Source organism: Varroa destructor, unplaced genomic scaffold (genome assembly GCF_002443255.2).
Source record: "Varroa destructor unplaced genomic scaffold, Vdes_3.0 BEIS01000007.1, whole genome shotgun sequence".
In the NCBI taxonomy this organism is placed as follows: domain Eukaryota; kingdom Metazoa; phylum Arthropoda; class Arachnida; order Mesostigmata; family Varroidae; genus Varroa; species Varroa destructor.
In genome coordinates this window covers 3,807,415-3,825,974 of record NW_019211460.1, presented here as the reverse complement: position 1 = coordinate 3,825,974, position 18,560 = coordinate 3,807,415, and the positions used below count along the sequence as shown (strand labels likewise).

Genomic DNA, 18,560 nt, shown 5'->3' with positions numbered 1-18,560 from the left:
ACCATGGCAACCGTGGCGTGTATGAAGCACAGATCATTAATGATGAAATTTGTGTTCTTCGATTCTTCTCTTATCGCCCGTGCGGTGAAAATTCTTGTGCGATTTGAGGTGGATCAGTGTCTCCAGTGAAGTGCGTTCGACGTGCTCGGGTGCCGGGACACCTTTGAGCATCGGACAAGCGGTGCGACACAGTGGCTAATAATGTCAGGCATGATGGAGGGAACGGAACTCCGGGTAAGGACGGTTGCTCTGAGTTAGGCTTAGGGAAGTAGACAGCTGAAATTTTGCACACCTCTCTCATGAGCTGGCCAGGTCTTATTCGGAACAAGTGTGAAGCTTCACAGAGGGCTTCTGCCGTCAATACGATAGCTCTTACTATTCGTTGTATTGGTCGTACGTCTATCGGTGACAAATAGAAAGCTAAGCTGAATAACGCATGAAGGCTGCATTTTTAAAAAATATTCCAGTCGCATTTTTAACGGCACTGTTGCTATTCCGGTATACTGTGATTTATGCTGCTTTTTTGATAAAAAGGCTATTTTTCACGAACGCTTTTTCTTTTTTCTAACTGGAAAATAAATATGTGAATTTGGTGTCGTTATCCTAAGGCGGATGGTCGAGAATAGAGGAAATAGACAAATATCGATTACGATAATTACCTGTCGCTTTCTTTTAATTTTCTGCTGCATGCTCTCTCAAAGTCAAGGCTTAATACACGTATTTAGGCCTAACAATGAAAAGGCTTAGAAAAGGTGACTCGAAAAAAAAAAACAGACAAAAAACTATCAGTATCCGCCTCATGCGCCATCACATATATCTTGAAGCTTGAGTAAACGTAATGTCCTTGTGTTCTTCCTATGTTTAGAATAGAATTAGATAAATGTCAGTGGCTTGTGAAATTAATTTTTATATTACTCTCAGTTTGTACGAGTTCTAGTCCATCCAGTTCTCTAATACTGAGTGTTGAATGTACCATGGGGTATATACATTTGTCACTCCGCGCCATTTCAACAACAAAGAAAAACATCGAGCCAATTTTACTTTTGAAGGGGATTTGGTTAAAACTGGTCTCTGGAAATGCATATCCCAGTTGTCATTGATTATCTGTTTTAGAGATGTATATTATGCTGATCAATAGATCAACTATTATAATGGGTAGATTTTCTATAAAATTTATCTTGTTGTCATTCTGGCTGACTGAGACAATTAGTAATAAGCTTAACCTTGTAGCATGGCAGTTACTGGCCTTACTGTTGTTAATCGCCTTAACTACTGAAATCATAATCATAACCGTACGATCGTTCATTGCAGAGCTTCTTCTCGTAGATCGATAGTTTTTGTAAATACACGTCTACCATATCATTTATTTACAGATAGTCATTTAATGTAGTAGAATTCTTAGAAATGCCTATGCGACGAACTTAGTAAAAATGGCTTTTGACAAGATTGCTGGTTTTCATCTTATTTACGATATCCCAATAGCTGCCAATGTGCTTATTCGTAAAACATGTAAAATGACAGACATTGTTAGGTCGATATTGCTGTTAGCGGTACGCGTGCTATATTAAATCATTTGTCGGTTGAGCGGTTTAAGAAGATAGCTGCTAAAGTACACTTTATATGAAAATGTATGATTTGTTTGACAGACACTGGGTGAGCTAAAAACCTGTTTGAATCCAAAAGCCGTACTAGAGTTTTTAGTAGGACATTTTCTTTTGAGGGAAGTTATGGAAAAATATTTTTACGGTTCATCCCGGAACATTTATTTATAGTTCCTCGACGACGAAAATTAAAATCGAGACCAGATTTTCTTTTAATACATTGTCCAATGAATGCCGTTTCACTCGCGAATCGTGACAGCTGACAAAGTTTGTAGACGGTTTTTGGGCTTGACAATAAAAGCTCTCCTAAAACGCTCCGTAAACATACGTAATTATGAGACTGACCGACTTGCACAATTCGTTATGGTTATCTGTGACATTAAAGGGTAGTAGATGAAAAAGGCGTATTCGCGTGAATTCTAGTTTAAAGCTACTATTTAATTTAGTAGATGAAAAATTTATCAATAAGCAGGTTTGGGAAGATACAATCAAGCTTACACACATTAAGCCCTTGCAACTTATCGCAGTTTTGTTACAGGTAACTACGGCACATCATTCTATAGTAATTTTTTTTTTCTATTAAAGAAGCAGAATTGTTTCTGACTATAAACGTTGTTGAAAGCAAGACATAATTGAAACACCGAGAGTTTATTAATTGTAGCTAGCAGTCTTACTTGCACTGACGATTGTTTTTTAAAAAATTCTCTAGGTAATACAGTATCGCAGGGACTATGACATAAGCTCATTTATTTTGGGTTACTGAATGCAGAAAAAAACACAGATAGACATTAAAAACAACGGAATGTTCCACAAGATTTAATTGGGAGCTTTTTTTTTATTCTCCCACGGAGAAGCCTGTGAATATTATTTTATTGGTTATTTAGAACTACAATTGGTAACCAGCTTATCTATGGCTATAGGTAACTATTGCTATATTCATGATATATGTATTAACACATGATAAAGGCACTGCCGATCTGCTAAACGGCGAGGAGTTTGGTAAAGGTGGTAAAAACAAGATATTTTAGAGGGTTTTAGGTAAACTAGTTCCAAATATCACATATAGACTAAGGTTTACTTGTATAATGGGTAGTATTACAAAAACAAACATTTGGTACAGACTAATGTAAAGTTTTTTACAATTTTTTTTATTGTACTTTATTAAACAAAGTAATATAAAAATTTATATTATTTTGTTTAACAACTTCCTTACTTGATGGAGTTTTGCCATGAAATGACTACTTTAGCTTAGCTCTATAAGAACCGTAGTTAATTGGTACTTAATGATTGTAGGGCTGATAGGTCAAAGTGAAAGTCAACAAATTAGTTATTTTCTTATATGATTCGACCATATGTTCGTATAAGTGTTAAAGCTGTGTGTCGAAGTTAAGCACACGCTATGACAACCAGATCATCACAGAAATAATAGCTGCGATACTACTTGATTCCTTCGCACTATTATCGCATAGCGTGTAGGCAGGGAAAGATACTGACTCTTATCTTAATAAAGTATAAATATGTTTATCGTAAAAATTTTACTGCGCGCAGTTGTATCAAAGTTACTTTATTTACCTAATTTATTTATTTAGATTCTAGATTCAGGACAACAACTTTTGCATTAAGTGAAATATGGGGCAAAAAATAAACGGTTACTAGGAACTTAATCCAAACGGGCTTAATTTCTTACGGATTTTTATTACTATTAAAAATATTCTATAAAAAATAGGGTAGGAAAACTGTAAACAAGATTTAAACAAGATTATTTTCGTTTTTTAGCCACTGGCACTTAACTCGCGTTGCGTAAATTCACCCACTTAATTAGTTGTCTGCCCCTATTTAAAAGCTCGTATAGTATGTATATAAAAAATGTGTAAAGCCTAATACATTGTATGTTGGTTATTTGGTGCACTAAGAGACTGTTATTGCTATAAGTTTTATTGGATATTATAAATCGGCCAAGTAATTCCTTTGAAGTTATTGGCTAGTAATTGACACAAAATAGCATGGCCATGTTTTCGCCCGCGAAGCGGTGCTTAACATATAATAATTCCTTCGTGATTTCTATTCTAGGGGTATAATTTTATTTTTTTTATTTAATTATGTTTGTTGTTTGTCGGCTGTGGCTCTTCGTTTACAGGGCTTTTCTTCCTCGTCGCAAGATGATGCCATCCTCAAGGTTCGGATTTTTGCAAGACCCTAATCTTGATTTCGATGCGTTTTCGTTTGATAATCTGTGTCAGTTTACATTTTATCTACTTAGTCGCCATTTATAGGGCATCGTTATGGATGTCATAGGATTGGCTGTTGTAATAATGTCTAACTCCTTTAGCTACCTTTCTTACGTCTGATGTCGAACTTCTCCTTAGCGGCAGCATGATATCTAGTATTAAGTCTAGCTAACGTATACTAGCTATACAGCAATTAGTATAATGCTTCTTATAAAACTATACATTTCGAGATACAATAGATGAAATAATTGTGCGATATCAAATGTATTGAATAGTGAAATGAATGATTAAAAAATGTGAGGTCATTTCTCAAATAATTATACTAAAGCCATGATGAACTGCACTGACATTAGCGGATGCACTGACTGCCGGATTGAACTAAAACAGAAATTTACAGGCAGTCGTAGGTATTCGGGGTAGAAGGTTCAGCTGAGTTCAGAAAGAACAGGTTAAAATTAAGATTATATCTAGTGCTCGCATTTGTTTCCAACGACGGAGTCGAAGCTGGCTACTTCCGATTTTGAAATATTGCACTATAGCCTGCTTAAATGAAATCACTAAATATCTGCAGGGCAAACATTCGATAGTTTAATACGTATTTAATACGTTTAAATAAGAACCGTTATAATGAGTAGACTGCCTTTCTAATAATCAATGTACTATTCAATATACAGATTTAAGAACGTCGTGTGCACTACATTGTAATGGTTTTTGGTGTCTCGAAGCAATTATTTCATTTGCTAGTGTTTTTGCCTCGTTTCTTTTCAAAAGTAGCATTGTGACTTCGTATCAAAATGCTGGGACATGCCTTGTTCCACCACTGCTGAACTTTGTCGTGGCTAACGCACTCCTATTCTGCCGGCTGCCCTGAACAATTACCAAAAGCTACCAGTATTATTATAGATCATCAACTACTACATAATAAAGGTCAAGGTGGATTAGAACGGTTGTGCAGACTTTCAGCGGACCTATTTCAGTAGAACTTCTCCAGGTTATATTGTTTTTTTTTTATATTTTTTACGGGCACCTATGTTCATAGTGTATCCGCTGTGGGTGATACAATACGCTTTCCTGGTGTGGATTGGATGTCAAGTGCGAATTAAAGCAAAAGCAATTTGTTTAACGCGCAGGCAGCCCATCTACACAATGCTAGATTCCGTGATATGAACTAGAGACTACACTAGACACATTAACGCGACTATAAGGCACATCACGACAAACCTTATCTTGTTAACCGACCGATTATTAGCTGATAGAAGTATACTTTGTTGTGATAGATTATTAATAGCTTCTTCTTAAAAACTGAGCCGGTGAGTAAATGAGATCGCAATTTAGTCACGACCTTAAACCTGGAAAAATTTAAAGCCATATGAGATATACCGAACGTCTTCGTATGAGATCAAGGTGACGATTCTCGAGAAGCAATGACGCGCCTTTTTGTTTTGAAAAGAGAAGTTTTAGTCCAATATATACACGGACAATTTATCTCTATTAGATAATGCATAATATACTCACTAGTTGATAGTACAGGTATTCTTGTGTAACATTTGTGTTATTTAATGTTAACTGACGAACCTTTGGAAAACTTTCTTAGTATCAGAACTAAGATATTTCACAACTAACTCCTTAATGATTTTTTTTTAATCGATTTTTTTTTAACGGGGTATTTCCTTCACAGTTGGTATATTTTGATCCTCTGATATGCTCTAGTGCGATAGAAATAGTCTTTCGGCCACATTATGCGCTTACTACTTCTTATTTTAAGATTTTTACTCTTTCAAGCATATGAAACCACACCTGTAGGTTTTTGTTTTATGGAGGTTTTATAGTGACACTAATTAAACTAACTAGTATTTTAGCGTTGGAATTAGATTATAGATGAAACAGCTTGTTATTTGAGAAAGCCTCTTAAAAGTTGATGTTTTAATATCAAATATAGAGGTACATTCGCTAAGCAATTTTAAAACCTATGGCATAAGATCGTTCTTATACTTTATAAAGGGTTAGATGGCATAATCAGTTGGAATAAGTGTCAGATATACAATTCTATTACTACAGATTTGAGTTGTGTTTATTAGCAGATAATTTCAATTATGTTGCTTCTACAGGTCACCCAGTGTTAGAGTTCTTTTCTCACGCTTATTGTTTTCACAGCTATAGGCCAATGGGACTACAGGTGCGTACGTTATAGTAGTACGATACAAAATAAAGATCCATAGAAAACTTCATGGCTTAGTTTGAAAATTAAGGCAACGTCATGAAAGACCAATATGCGTACACGTTTATTGATCTTGCATAACGCTGCTGTTAACTATAAACTATTATCTACGCAGGAGTGACCACGAGGAGAATAATGTCAGCATTATTAACTCACACGTATGGTTATGGGTGTTTTATTATTACAGAATATGATCCTAAACTTCCGGGTATCAGAACTCCAAGTATTGCTAGGCTTTGCAGGCCGTAATAAAAGTGGGAAGAAGCAGGAACTCCAACAGCGGGCCCTAGAACTCGTTCGAGTTCGATCCACCCCAATCATCTTAAAGATTAAGGTATAGTACACAGGGTGAGCAATGTTTACATTTAGTTAGTCAAAAGTATTTTAAATAAAAGTGTACAAATTCATATTTTGTCGACCAGCTGCTTTTTAGCTGATGTAACTTCATCGCTCTGGATACCTATTTGGCCATATCTAGTGTGGGGTATCTCTGATCTGAGATTTTTAGCTGGTTCTTGTACTTGCTGATTCCACTTAATAATCGCATTCTACACTTCACTTGATGGCAGCAAAGATGTAACTCAAGCCCATCTTCCGGATTTCTTATTTCTCAACCTTAGATGTCTATTGCTGGTGGGGCTCCTAAGGCGATGTTGGTTGACAGCGTACACCATAGTGGTCGTAAGATCTCAGGGAAAGCTTTCACTATAAATCTTGTTGTAATAGCGAACTGTTTGATTTTGTTAAATCATGTTCGCATATATTCTACTTGATTGCATTGTTTTTAGCTCTCAAGTTTCGTGTAACCTCAGCAATTCCTCTGTGATAGCTGCTTTGGACATACGGCGCATCATACGTTTTACAAACCTATACTTTTTGCAAGAATGAACGCATCGTATCGTCTAATAGCGCTGCTTATGCTATCGACTTTATTTTGTGTAAAAAAACTATGGCACTAAAAATGAAATGTTCATCATACACAAGGCACCATAAGGGTGGCAGAATTATGAAATTAATTAAAGTGGAAGAACTTTTTGGTTTTAAAGAAAACAAACTGGGCATGCATCTTCTTACAATTTTTGCCAAGATAGTTAGACATTTGCGGACAATTGTCAGATTTTCATTATTTACTAAGATAGTAAAAATGTAAAAATAACATCGTTAAATATCTTTTTGAGCAAAAGCAGGTCTCTTAAATTAAAAAAAAAATGGCTATGCAGTTGGCCCTTACCTGTGAACAAAGAGTTAATTTGGGCTTTTGCTCCTCTGCCCCTTTTATATATTTACGTGTGCACATATTAACAGGCTTAATCTTCTGGATTGAAAAATATATGAGATATACGTATTGCTTATTGTAGATTTCTATGACCCCTATTTGTCTGCATTCGTTTGCCTCGTCTTCGGTTATCGTAGGATCTTCACCGGCGAAGTCAGGGTCGATATGGTTCTGATATGGAAGTCGCGTCTCAGGCAAGTCAAGCAGCGGCCGCCGCTGCCGCTGCAGCTGCCGCCGCAGCTGCCGCTCAGCAGTCCACGAGCGCGGCAACGCTAAGCGGTCTTGGTGGTCTTGGAAGCGTTGGACGTTCGACGGTTGGAGGTGTAGGCGGTGTTGGAAATGTAACCGGAAGTATCGGCGATTTAAGCGGCGGTGGCGGAAGTGTAGCAGGGGGAGGAGCAGGGGGAGGTGGTGGGGGGGGAGGCTCGCTGTCAACCATTCCGCAATCTCGAATTTGTGCAGTTCCACCGATGAAGCGAGATGATCCGCCGTCACATAACACAGTAAATAACTATCTCCAAAGACAGGGTAAGCAAAGGATCTGAACGGTAAACTGCTTACTTTTGAGTAGAGAAAATATGAATCTGTATGTGGATGAATTCATTATAATAACTGATCTTCATCATCTAAAGTAGGCTAAGATGATTGTGTCGAGAATTGGCTGCAAGCATAGGTAAAGTTTAGAAATGCTTTGCGGCGTTGTTTTGAGAATTATCGAATTCGAAGTAATCGTTTTGGGTAGGCGAGTAAACGGCAGCTAATTTATATCTACTTGAGGCACCTTTGCAGCTTTAGTAGCTGCGAATTTATTGACAAATTTTACGTGGCGTGATATTTGTAAGCATACAATAAGTGTAGGAGTGATGGTCGGAAATGAAGTAAATTCTAACAATGTGATGTTGACTTATTACCTTGCTTGGCGCACCTAGCGGCTGCGTTAAGCGCCGCGGGCTTGTACAATTTTCAGATGGCTCAGCAAGTAGCCTCAACACTAGGACCTTCGGCAAACGTTCAGAGTGCACAACCGCTCAACCAATATCCGATTCATCCAGATGTCAAGTAAGCTACTCAGTCTAGTCAGCTTATTAAGTGGAGACTGTTTATGTGCAGCTTGCTATGCACTATCGCGTATGTAAAAATTACTACCGTAAATGATTCCAGTGCCTACTGTAGACACATTTTGCACTCATTTGTATGTATCTATACCTATATTTATTTTGTACCATCCGCAGTTGATGTGAACAACTGCTACACTATAGAAGATCGGCAGTAGAGTCGATTGGCCAGGACGTTAATTTTTTTGAGCTTCTAGGTTGTAAGGCGTTGCTAAATCGCTCACCCTAGCTCAACAGGATGAAAAGATGCAGTCTCAGAAAACTAGAGACTCCCGAATTTCCTTCTACGCATAACATTTTCTCTCCTTTGTCAGTGAACATAGCTTGAGTGGCATAGCGCATATGTTTAGGTTTAATGGTAAGTGTGTAGAAACTGACGGGAAACATCGAGCTCCGGAAGGATGAATTGTAGGAAATTCCACAGTTCAAGGCAAAGTCCTTCAAATAACCTTTCTTAATTATAATCTTTCTTTCCTACGTTCTTATTAGCAGTCCTGTTCCGCACTATTGCAGTACGAAATGACGATGAATGCAAATGAACGATTTTTGTTTGCCCAGTATTTCATCGTTAAGCAGAATTGAAGTTACTACTAATGCACTGCTAACGTGTTGCTTTCGTGACTGCACGATTACAGGCTAAAGGTTCTTCCTTTCTACGAACAGCTAGCAGAGATTTTGAAGCCGTCTTCACTTCAGCAAAATATTCCGCAAGCGCCTACGCCAGCAGGGCAACAGCAAAACGCACCTCGGCAAAAGGAGGCCGAATTCGCGTTTCATATGACGCCGGCTCAAGTATGGTTCCATATCGTGTCAAGTTCTCTACGTATTATTGATCATTTACCATCTTCTACGATATATATATATATATATATATTACAATAAATCGCTTGCTACAGAGCCCTCTGCTCGGATAATTTATTGGCGCTCATAGTACAAAAGATTACAGTAGCAGTCATATTGCTTACTTGGTTACAGGTTCATTCTCTATTGATGTCAAAAGACTACAAGCCAGGTGAGCCGGCTGTACAGCTTCAGCTACGATTGTGTGCTCTTGATTCAACTGTGCCGCAAGATGACGCCTTCCCACCGGGACTCGTTGTGAAGGTATAACTTTAATACGTAATTAACCTTAAAACTGTAGAAATAAAAATTCTTACTTAATGGTGTGTACAAAATTTGAGAAGCGAACGCTATACTGGGGGTATGTTCAGACCCGTGACGTCTTGTTCGTAAAAGACGACGACAGTCTTAAAGAGTCGTGCCGTTACTACAAGGCAAAGAAGATTGAACCGATGCCAGTAAATGATTTTTCGTTGTAACAGGTAAACGGGCGTTTGTTATCACTTCCGAATGCGATTCCGACGAATAAACCAGGCGTAGAGCCAAAACGGCCGCCTCGTCCGCTCAATATCACGACTGTATGCCATACGAATACAGGCCTTCCTAATAAATTACACATCTCTTGGACACACGAATATGGAAAGGTATCGCGAGAATATACCGTGACTCTAGGTACTGAACGATCTTGATGAGTGATACTCTACGAATATCAATTACAATACAGTTAGATAGTAAGGTTTCTTGACATACGTTAACCATTATCTATCACATACACTAAATGAATGTAAATTAATCTGTCGTTTATTAAAATTAATACGTTTTGGAATAAGTGAAAGTAGGTGGTGCTCACAAGACGTTGTGCTTGAAGCTTACGAATAATTACAGATCCAACGGTTAAGAAAGCTTTAGGTGCAGATCATGAGCGAATTCAGTACAACGAAATGTTTGTCTCATCAATGTTTGTAGCCAACGGCAAGCCGTCGTCATTTTACAGCTTGTTGTCTATTGCATCTACGCTATTTATTCGAAAATATTGTGCGTAATGCGAAAGTATGCACAACAACTAATTACGGTGTTCTATCGCTCTCTCTCTAATATATATTGTATATCACGTGTGTGTTTCAACTTAACTATCGGTTCCTGAAGGCGTTCGTGTGCGCGGTCTACCTAGTTCAGCGACATAATGCCAATGCATTGCTAGAGCGGCTTAAAAAGAAAGGACGCGCTTCTGTAGAGGCTACTAAGGTGACTTTATTTATGTTAACACAGAAAAGCAAGCCTATATAGATATGTATTTCTACAGGTGGCTTAAACCATGATATCAGTTAATGATTAATGTTGCTTCTGAACTATTTGCTTTGTTCCCCGACCAATTTGTCAGCTCATATCTGGAATCGAGGGACATTTATCAACTAAGTAGTAGTCCTTTAAGTGTACTTATACGGAGCGTAACTTAATTTTTTTTGCGTTAAAATTATCAAGTATAATTTGTGCGAACCCATGTATTCCTTTAGAACATCTATGTAAAGCTGGACGCTATTCATCCCTATTTTATCTGCAAGTTCCAAACGATTGTGTTTGATTCGTAGCTCCGTTCGGGTTTAAAATGGTGTGAAGCTGATCTATTGATCTTGCTTTGAGAAGTATATGTAACTTTACCTGTTTTATGAACGCAAATTGCTTATTCTTATTTTTTATTATTATACCTTATGCCTTATTTCTTTCAGTCGATGATTCGAGCGAAGTTACGTCCCGATAATGATGACGATCTCTGCATGACATCACTTCGACTGTCTTTGGTTTGTCCTTTGGGACAATGCCGAGTCCAAGTTCCGTGCCGGGCGAGAGGATGCTCTCACCTCAACTGTTTCGACGCTCACCTCTATCTAATGATGAATGAGAAGAAGCCCACATGGATATGCGCCGTTTGCGATAAGAGCATTTCCTACGACGATCTTTATATTGACGCCTACATGGAAGAGGCGAGTGACCGATAGTGACAAGTCTAAAAACAAAACTCCTTCCACTCCTTTTCCTACCGAAGTAAACGCCTGCGCAGGTCCAGCTAATAATTTTAAAAATGAATAAACCAATACACGAAATATCTTATTAATACAAATTTAATTAAAGGCTAATACATAGAGAGCAAAATTGCACCTATTGATACTGGCAGTTACCAGCTGTCCAGTAGACACTAAATAGCCTTACAATAATAGCAATATTTCAACTAATCGCCTCTTATTTTTCGTGTGCTTTGACGATCATAACAGGTCTGTCGATTAGCCCCTCTTGAATGTCGCGAAGTACAACTTAACGAGGATGGTTCGTGGACACCAGTAGTTGAAGATAAAGAAAAAGATGGTGGACGTAAAAGAGCTCGACACGGTGGAAGTGAATCGGAAGATTCCGATGAAGAACGAGAACGGAAACGTAAAAAGGAGCAATCTGAAAAGGACAAACAGGAGGTCTGTTTGCTAATCCTAGATCTTTGCCATAAGACTAGTTGGGTTCCGCCGAATATGTACCGCTCTTCTGCACTTGTCTGATGTTCGATTGAGCTAGCTGACTGATGTCAGTATAATATCTTCTTTATATCAGCCAATCATCTAAATGAAAAATACCGCTTAAGGCGATTCCATGTCCGTCATACGGTGCACAGTCGTCATGCTGTGTGATCCTGTTATTCGATTGCTTCGCTTTTTTTTTTCGCTGTCGTTTTCAGGTTATGATCGATCTCACTGAATCGACCGATGAAGAAGATAACGCTTTAGCTCCGGCTCCGGCACGGGCTGTGCAAGGAGCGCTTGTCTCTTCCAATCGAATTCATCAAAATTCGAATGCGCACATCCAGCAGCAACATCAGCAGACAATAGCTACCAGCGGCGCTGTACATTCGCTGAGCTCGCAGCGTGTACTGCCATCGCATGGAGTAGTTACTTCGGCCTCAACGTCGGCCGTGGGCGCCGCTACCCAACGGGCGTCCAGTAACGTTGTCTATGGATCGTCGGTATCATCCTGTGGCCAGGGCGTCGTCTCGGTATCATCATCTGGCAGCGGGCAGACAACAGCGGTGCGTTCAAATAGTGGGGCAGTTTCACTTCCGTCATCGCGTACAGCAGCCACGACGGCGTCAAGTTTTCTATCAAATTATCCAGCGGCAGCAGCAGGAGCGGCCTCCGGGACAGCCAGCGGTAGGAAGAAGTCAATTATCCTACGCACTCCCACACACTCACTCACTCCCTTACCGTGATCAATCCATGAATGCAAAAGCAATGAAAAAGTTGATTCTATTTTGTCTAAGACAGATCACATGTGATGCTTCTTTAAAAACGCCTCGTTACTACTGCTCCTTCTCTTCATTTCCTTATAGATTTTCCACTATAGGAATTATATTTTCCCTCCGCCAATCGACGTGTCATGAGTCCATTGAAAACGAGCCCGCTAAATTTTGAAATTGGAAACCAGTTGATCTAGAATAATGATTTTTAATGTATTAAAGGTACTCTTTATTTTTCACATGCTTACTTTAGCGCTCCAGTAGTTTCTAAATAGCGAAATGCCTACCATTGGCCTTCCGATTTACGGCTTCTACTTACAGCTTTTTGAAGTAAATCAATAGTATGATATGCTTGCCTACTAGTTGTAGTAGTTTCAAACAAAAAAGCCCATATTCACACGGATTTAGATCAGGAAAGCAAGCGCACCGAAGCCGACGTCAGATATCTTTTGCTCAATCCAAAAAGTAACTAAGGTGTGGTAATGAGATCTGGCATTGTTATTCAGTAACCAGATTGCATGCTTTACGGTGCTGTGCCAACGGCCGATGGGTCCATTGAGGACCTCAGGATAGCGTGCTGCATTCATTGTTTCATCTTCGGCAGGTGTCTCATAATAGTAGATGTATCTAATATTTATTGCCAGTACTATTATCACATTTGTCCGAACCTACTTGACATCACCAAACCTTATTTCCTTCTAGGACGAGGCCATTCTCTCGCCTGATTCTTTTTCGACTGGTGGTAGAACCACGGTTTTTTGTGGCTATCATATGCTCCAGGTGTTATTTTTATTATTAAGTTTCTACAAATTACAAATGGAATACGCCACAGGGATACCCAATCGATTTGAAGTTTTTTATTCAGTTTCCGCATTTTTAGCATTTACTTATATTTTTTTTATAATTTATAATCCTGTACGTACACGTAACTTGTCAATTGCCAGTTTGGTCGACAGAGGCCTTTGAGTTAAGCTCTGATTTAACGAAAAACTCTCCTCGATTGCGGCAATGCTTTCTTGGCCTTCGGGTCGCTAGCCTTCAGTACTTTTTCTCTTGAACTAACTTCTCCTAGAGTAAATCCAATCGGTTTTCACTCGGAAATTTCTAGCAGACTATAATATTAGCCAGCCACATAGTTTTTTTTTTTTTTTTTATAGGTTTTTTGTTAACGACGCATAGTATAAATAAGTAAAAGAAAAAGAGTATTTGTAAAGTCTGTCGGTTTCGTTTGTATAGACTAATACATGTCGGTAATGTATCCACCATAAAAAATTTCGAGCTGTTGACTGAAAGTCGAAATTAGTATAATCGAGTCATTTACGTAAAGTTGCATACTTTAATGTCGATATAAATAAAATGTCGCAGAGATTTATGACGACGGATTGCTTGAAGCCACAGCGTTACAAATCGGAAGTAAGCACTGAAGAAATACGCATTGTTTTTCAGGTGCAGCAGGCTATTACAACTCGTACTCCTCTACAGACTACTTTAACGCTGTGGCAGCAACTGGTGGGACGTCTGTCAGTCAGAATCTCTACGGACCCTATGGAAGTAAGTATTCCATACGATGCACGGTTTTCGTTAAACACCCTGATTTTACAGTCTTATTATATAGTATTAGTAGAAGTATTTATAGGTCACTGGTTGACCTGAAGTTCCTTTAGAAAAATGTATTAACAATGAATTAGCGATCAACTTTGTCTAAATGTACGAAGACATTTTTCCTGGTAGCCTAACTTCGGTTAATTCACAGGTTACAACATTTATCAGCTGTTGGCTGATGAACGACAACAACTTCAACAGCGATCTCAACCAAGCGTTCAACCAACAGCAGCTCAGGGAACAGGCTCAGGTCCCCGTGACGTTATCAACCTCGACTGACAGGTGCCGGCGCGACACGTACACGACCATTCAGGGGTGCCATCCTCTGTTTCAACAACAGCAGCTGTTGCAACGATAGCGACAACAGTCAGAACAACATCCATGACACCTACCTTGGTTAACAGTGTGTCTTCCTACCGTAGCAGTAGTCTGCTCAGTCACAATAGCAGCAGTTATTCTTATAATAACAACAACAACAACAACAACGAAAGTTTTGTCGAATCCTTTAGGAAAAAGCATTCGATAATTGGGCAGCAAGAACAGTATGATTACTCCTTGAAGTGTCATCACCTACACCTTCAACCCCACCATCATGAACAACAACAGGACACTGTAGGGTCTTGCCAACAGCAGCAGCAGGAATATTTTTTTCGAGCAGCAGCCGCAACAGCTAAATCAGGCCAGCAACAGTCACACCAGCAACATCTGCTCGACCAAACCTATCATGACCACCATGGGTCACAGAGTCAACATCAGGATGATCATCTGCGCCCTGATGGGCATCGAGAACAGTTGCGTGATGATAGACATCCATCAAGAGGGCATCAACAACAGCAGGAGGATCTGTACAAACAGAGAAGCGACGTACATCTGCAGCAACAGCAGCATCTGTTAAGACAGCAGCTCAGAGAACTCGAACACCGGCAAGAGCTGCTGCTTGCCGCTGGCCATCAGCAGCAATACCGACATCGTCACGAACAAAAACAGCACCATTTGATGGACCTGCAGCACGAAAGATCAACAACAACACAAAACGACTGCTCGTCAACTCCTGATAGGAGCTCGCCGTTTCCGATCGTCACGGGCAGACAGTAAAGCTGAGATGCATAAGAGACTGACAGATCTGGAGCAATAGCTTCAGTTGTACTTCCACCACACGCGGTCACGCAACACTTCTACTGCGCAGCATCCAGGTGTCGTAATTGAAAGTGCATCGTAACCTGGAACTACCACAGGTCAGGAACAACCAACGCTTCAGTATTTGCAGCGTTACGAGCAATCACGTACGGCCACTATGGAGTTTAATAACCTGATTGAGCAACAAATACAAAAACAACAATCATCACGTGAGTAACAGAAGTAGAAATAACCAATAATCTTCGTCGTCGTCGCCAACGACGACACCAATGGCGGCAACAAGAAATAAGTAACTGCGATATGCCCGTGTAGCGGCGACCATGCGTTTTAACCGCATCAGTAGCTGATGGAAGACCAGTAACAACAGCTCCTTTAGCAATTAAGCGTTGCTGCAAAATGACGAAGTCAAGCTAACTTCTGCATGAGCGGAGAAAGCAGAAGACAGATTCTACAATCAGAAGAACAAAAGAAAATACAGCCGCTTCTTTAAATTATTTTAATGTTCATAAACTAATTGGCCTCTGCCTGAGCTAACAGTGCCGATGGTGCGAATTGTAAGGGAAAATTCGTTCTAATTTCTACTGCTGCTGCAGGTGGTGATGATTATCACAGAAAAGCAAGCTAGCTAGCAAAATAAATCATAAGGAGACGACATACAGACACAATTGAAGGGATTGCAAATTAATGGGAAAGTGAGAGAAAGAACTTAATAAGAATTGTTGAGGATTGTGGGTTCATAAAAATAATTGTACACCGCTTTGAATGTTGAAAGGCAGATCGTTGTCCCTTTTGGCTGGTATATAATGCACAGTAATGGACCCTCTAGAAGTGATTGAGCTGCCCCTGTATATAACTATATATAGATAAAAACAAAAGCCGAAAAAGACAACTTGATGTTCCACACCGAAACGCGAAAGAAATGTCAATAAGTAATACGACGTCCAAGGGTGAATGTCAAGTGTGTATATATATCAAAAGCATTTGACGTTGGCGTGAGGGTTGTTTGGCGCCATCCAGCCATGGGCGTTATTCTTTGTGAGCATAATAGCTCATCTGTACATAAGTATTGTTCCGTGGCAAGGAAGATCGAGCGAGAACGACGTAAAACATGAGGAAACAAAGGTGACTGACGAAAACAACAACAACAACAACGCGTTCGAGTCAATTAAAGATGCTGTGCATGTAAGAATGTATGCTCGTATGCTTGTGTTAATGTATAAGGTTTGTGTATATATACGAGAAATATGCACCAAAAAAATTTTCAATCGTAATATCAAAACAGGGCAGCAAATTAAATGGGTTGCAGAAAAAGAGGTAGGGACGAAAGTAAGATCTATAGAGAGATGAATAACAAGAATAATGGGGAAAAGGGGAGGAACAAATAGCCCCAGAAGAACTGGAGTGTTGGAAAAAAGGGCAATGACAATACCTACTATTAATTTTAGCATGCGGAAACCTGTTGAACGTACGTCTCGAACGTATGCGACACAAAAATGAACAATTGTTGTTGTTGTTGTGCCGACAACAGTTGTAGCCAGCAGGGGGATTTAGTTGGAGTAGGTACATAAAAGCGAAAAATTTAGAAACACTTCAACAGGCGACGACGACGACGACAATAAATACCGCCTATGAATGAATCAGTTAGAATAACAATTATTCGAATTATGTAGTCACTGTTTGAACCGTTAGATGATTATTGTTAGAATATATGCACAAAATGCAGAAAGTAAAATGGCGAAAAAGAAATATGACTAATCACGGATTGTAATCATTGACCAAAAAAGTCCCGGCAAAATCTGGCCGATATGCGCTGACCTACTAAACGAATCCATTTTGCAGGTGTGTAAGTAAACATCGCCACGTATTTGTTATTATATATAATAACAAATATAAAGTATGTACATATTTCGCATATCGATTCATCACGCGATAATGTTAAGAACTGAAGATATAATAGTATTTGTTTCAAATCAGTCTACCTTTGGCGCTTATGGCTAACCAGTTAATTTTATCTATTAAAAGGCACAGCTGATTATTTGTTTGTCATCGCTGTTTCTAAAAAAGCAGAATGATTGTTGTTGTTGTTGTTGTTATTGCTGTACATCGCGTGCGATATGCGCGACAGCATGCACGATACAACACTCGACCAGTTTACTCAGTCCTGTTTTGTATTTTGTGATGTTACTTTGTAGAAAAAAAATAGATGTAACAAAAGAATGGTAAATGAATTTATCCGAGTGGGGGCGCTATGGCCAGAAAGCGAAGAATAGGACCTCAGCTGCTGTTGACTATTTGAGTCGAGACGAGAAAAGCAGAAATGATCGCCTTTACAGCGAAGGTCGTCGTTTGCCGATCGAACCTTTACCGTCGGTCGTCATTCATTGGCGTTCGAATGCGGCCCATGGTATATAGATATGCGCAGTAGTCTTATTACTTAGATATGAATAAAAACAGTGCTGCTGACGATAATGGTAGCTCGGTGACGGCGACGACGACAACAACAACGTAGATGAGCCCGCTAAACAGCCGTCACTTTATAGCCAAACTGAAAAAATGTTACTATTATATCAATACGAATCCAGATGGCGATGGTAGAAAGTATAGTCGATGATAGTAATATATGACTCAATCGATTTGACTAAGATATTAACACGACGGATAATCATAAAAACATTAAGAAAATTGTTTCCTTTGCGTTGGTGGAGTGACTAACTGAGCGATAGTGTAATGGCTATGCATGGGTTAATAATGAATGGATGAAAGCATACAAATAACAAGTGGAGGACTATTTTGCAACAAGTAATTTCGTACAACAGTTTGTAGAAATGAAAGAAACGAACCGCGCCTTTTTTGGGAATTCGGGGATTTTAAGATCAAAAATTAGCCATATGTTTTAGATTTATAGCATCATGACGTTCGAAGCCACCCGGTTACTATAGGACGATGTGGCTGCTGATGATGCCTTTGTTTCTTCACTAGCGAACTTAATCGGTCTAGCAGGTTCAAATAAATTTTGCTTTTACCAATTTCACAACTGGTGTTGACACAAATCTTAAAGGCCTAAACTTTTAATGCTTAAATGCCTTTCGCTCTGTCAGATAGAAAGAAGGGTGGTTATAAGATGGTACGGCGGTCGGTGCTTAAAACGTGACTACTCCAGTGAGTGCTTTGATTGATACACAACTTTCTGTTAATGGTACGAGTGTTTAGGCCGGGCCGGCGACAGGGCTTACCTGCACATCAAGAAATAAGGATTACAGTATCAA

The 18,560-nt window shown here is 39.3% G+C and overlaps 1 protein-coding gene across 2 annotated transcripts; it reads left to right on the top strand.

Moving 5' to 3' along the window:
* The first annotated feature begins 60 nt into the window (after positions 1 to 60).
* LOC111254218 (E3 SUMO-protein ligase PIAS2-like) lies at positions 61 to 17,050 on the top strand. Of its 2 annotated transcripts, XM_022814833.2 has the most exons (14): positions 61 to 234; positions 3,739 to 3,777; positions 6,235 to 6,381; positions 7,461 to 7,851; positions 8,253 to 8,382; positions 9,074 to 9,230; positions 9,414 to 9,542; positions 9,761 to 9,922; positions 10,425 to 10,523; positions 11,006 to 11,260; positions 11,549 to 11,743; positions 12,001 to 12,469; positions 14,002 to 14,106; positions 14,309 to 17,050. In XM_022814833.2, the coding sequence occupies exons 1-14, from the start codon at positions 202 to 204 to the stop codon at positions 14,434 to 14,436; spliced, it is 2,439 nt and encodes an 812-aa protein (XP_022670568.2). In that variant the 5' UTR covers positions 61 to 201; the 3' UTR covers positions 14,437 to 17,050. The 2 variants fall into 2 exon arrangements, with proteins under 2 accessions (XP_022670568.2, XP_086830971.1); XM_086974845.1 differs by lacking the exon at positions 3,739 to 3,777.
* Positions 17,051 to 18,560: the final 1,510 nt, after the last annotated feature.

What these genes read in the sequence shown, in the direction of transcription:
- LOC111254218 (XM_022814833.2), top strand. Translation starts at nt 202, where the DNA reads ATGTCAGGCATGATGGAGGGAACGGAACTCCGG. An exon ending in CAATCATCTTAAAGATTAAG is followed by an intron (nt 6,382 to 7,460) that starts GTATAGTACACA and finishes CGGTTATCGTAG; the next exon opens with GATCTTCACCGGCGAAGTCA. An exon ending in TAACTATCTCCAAAGACAGG is followed by an intron (nt 7,852 to 8,252) that starts GTAAGCAAAGGA and finishes TGGCGCACCTAG; the next exon opens with CGGCTGCGTTAAGCGCCGCG.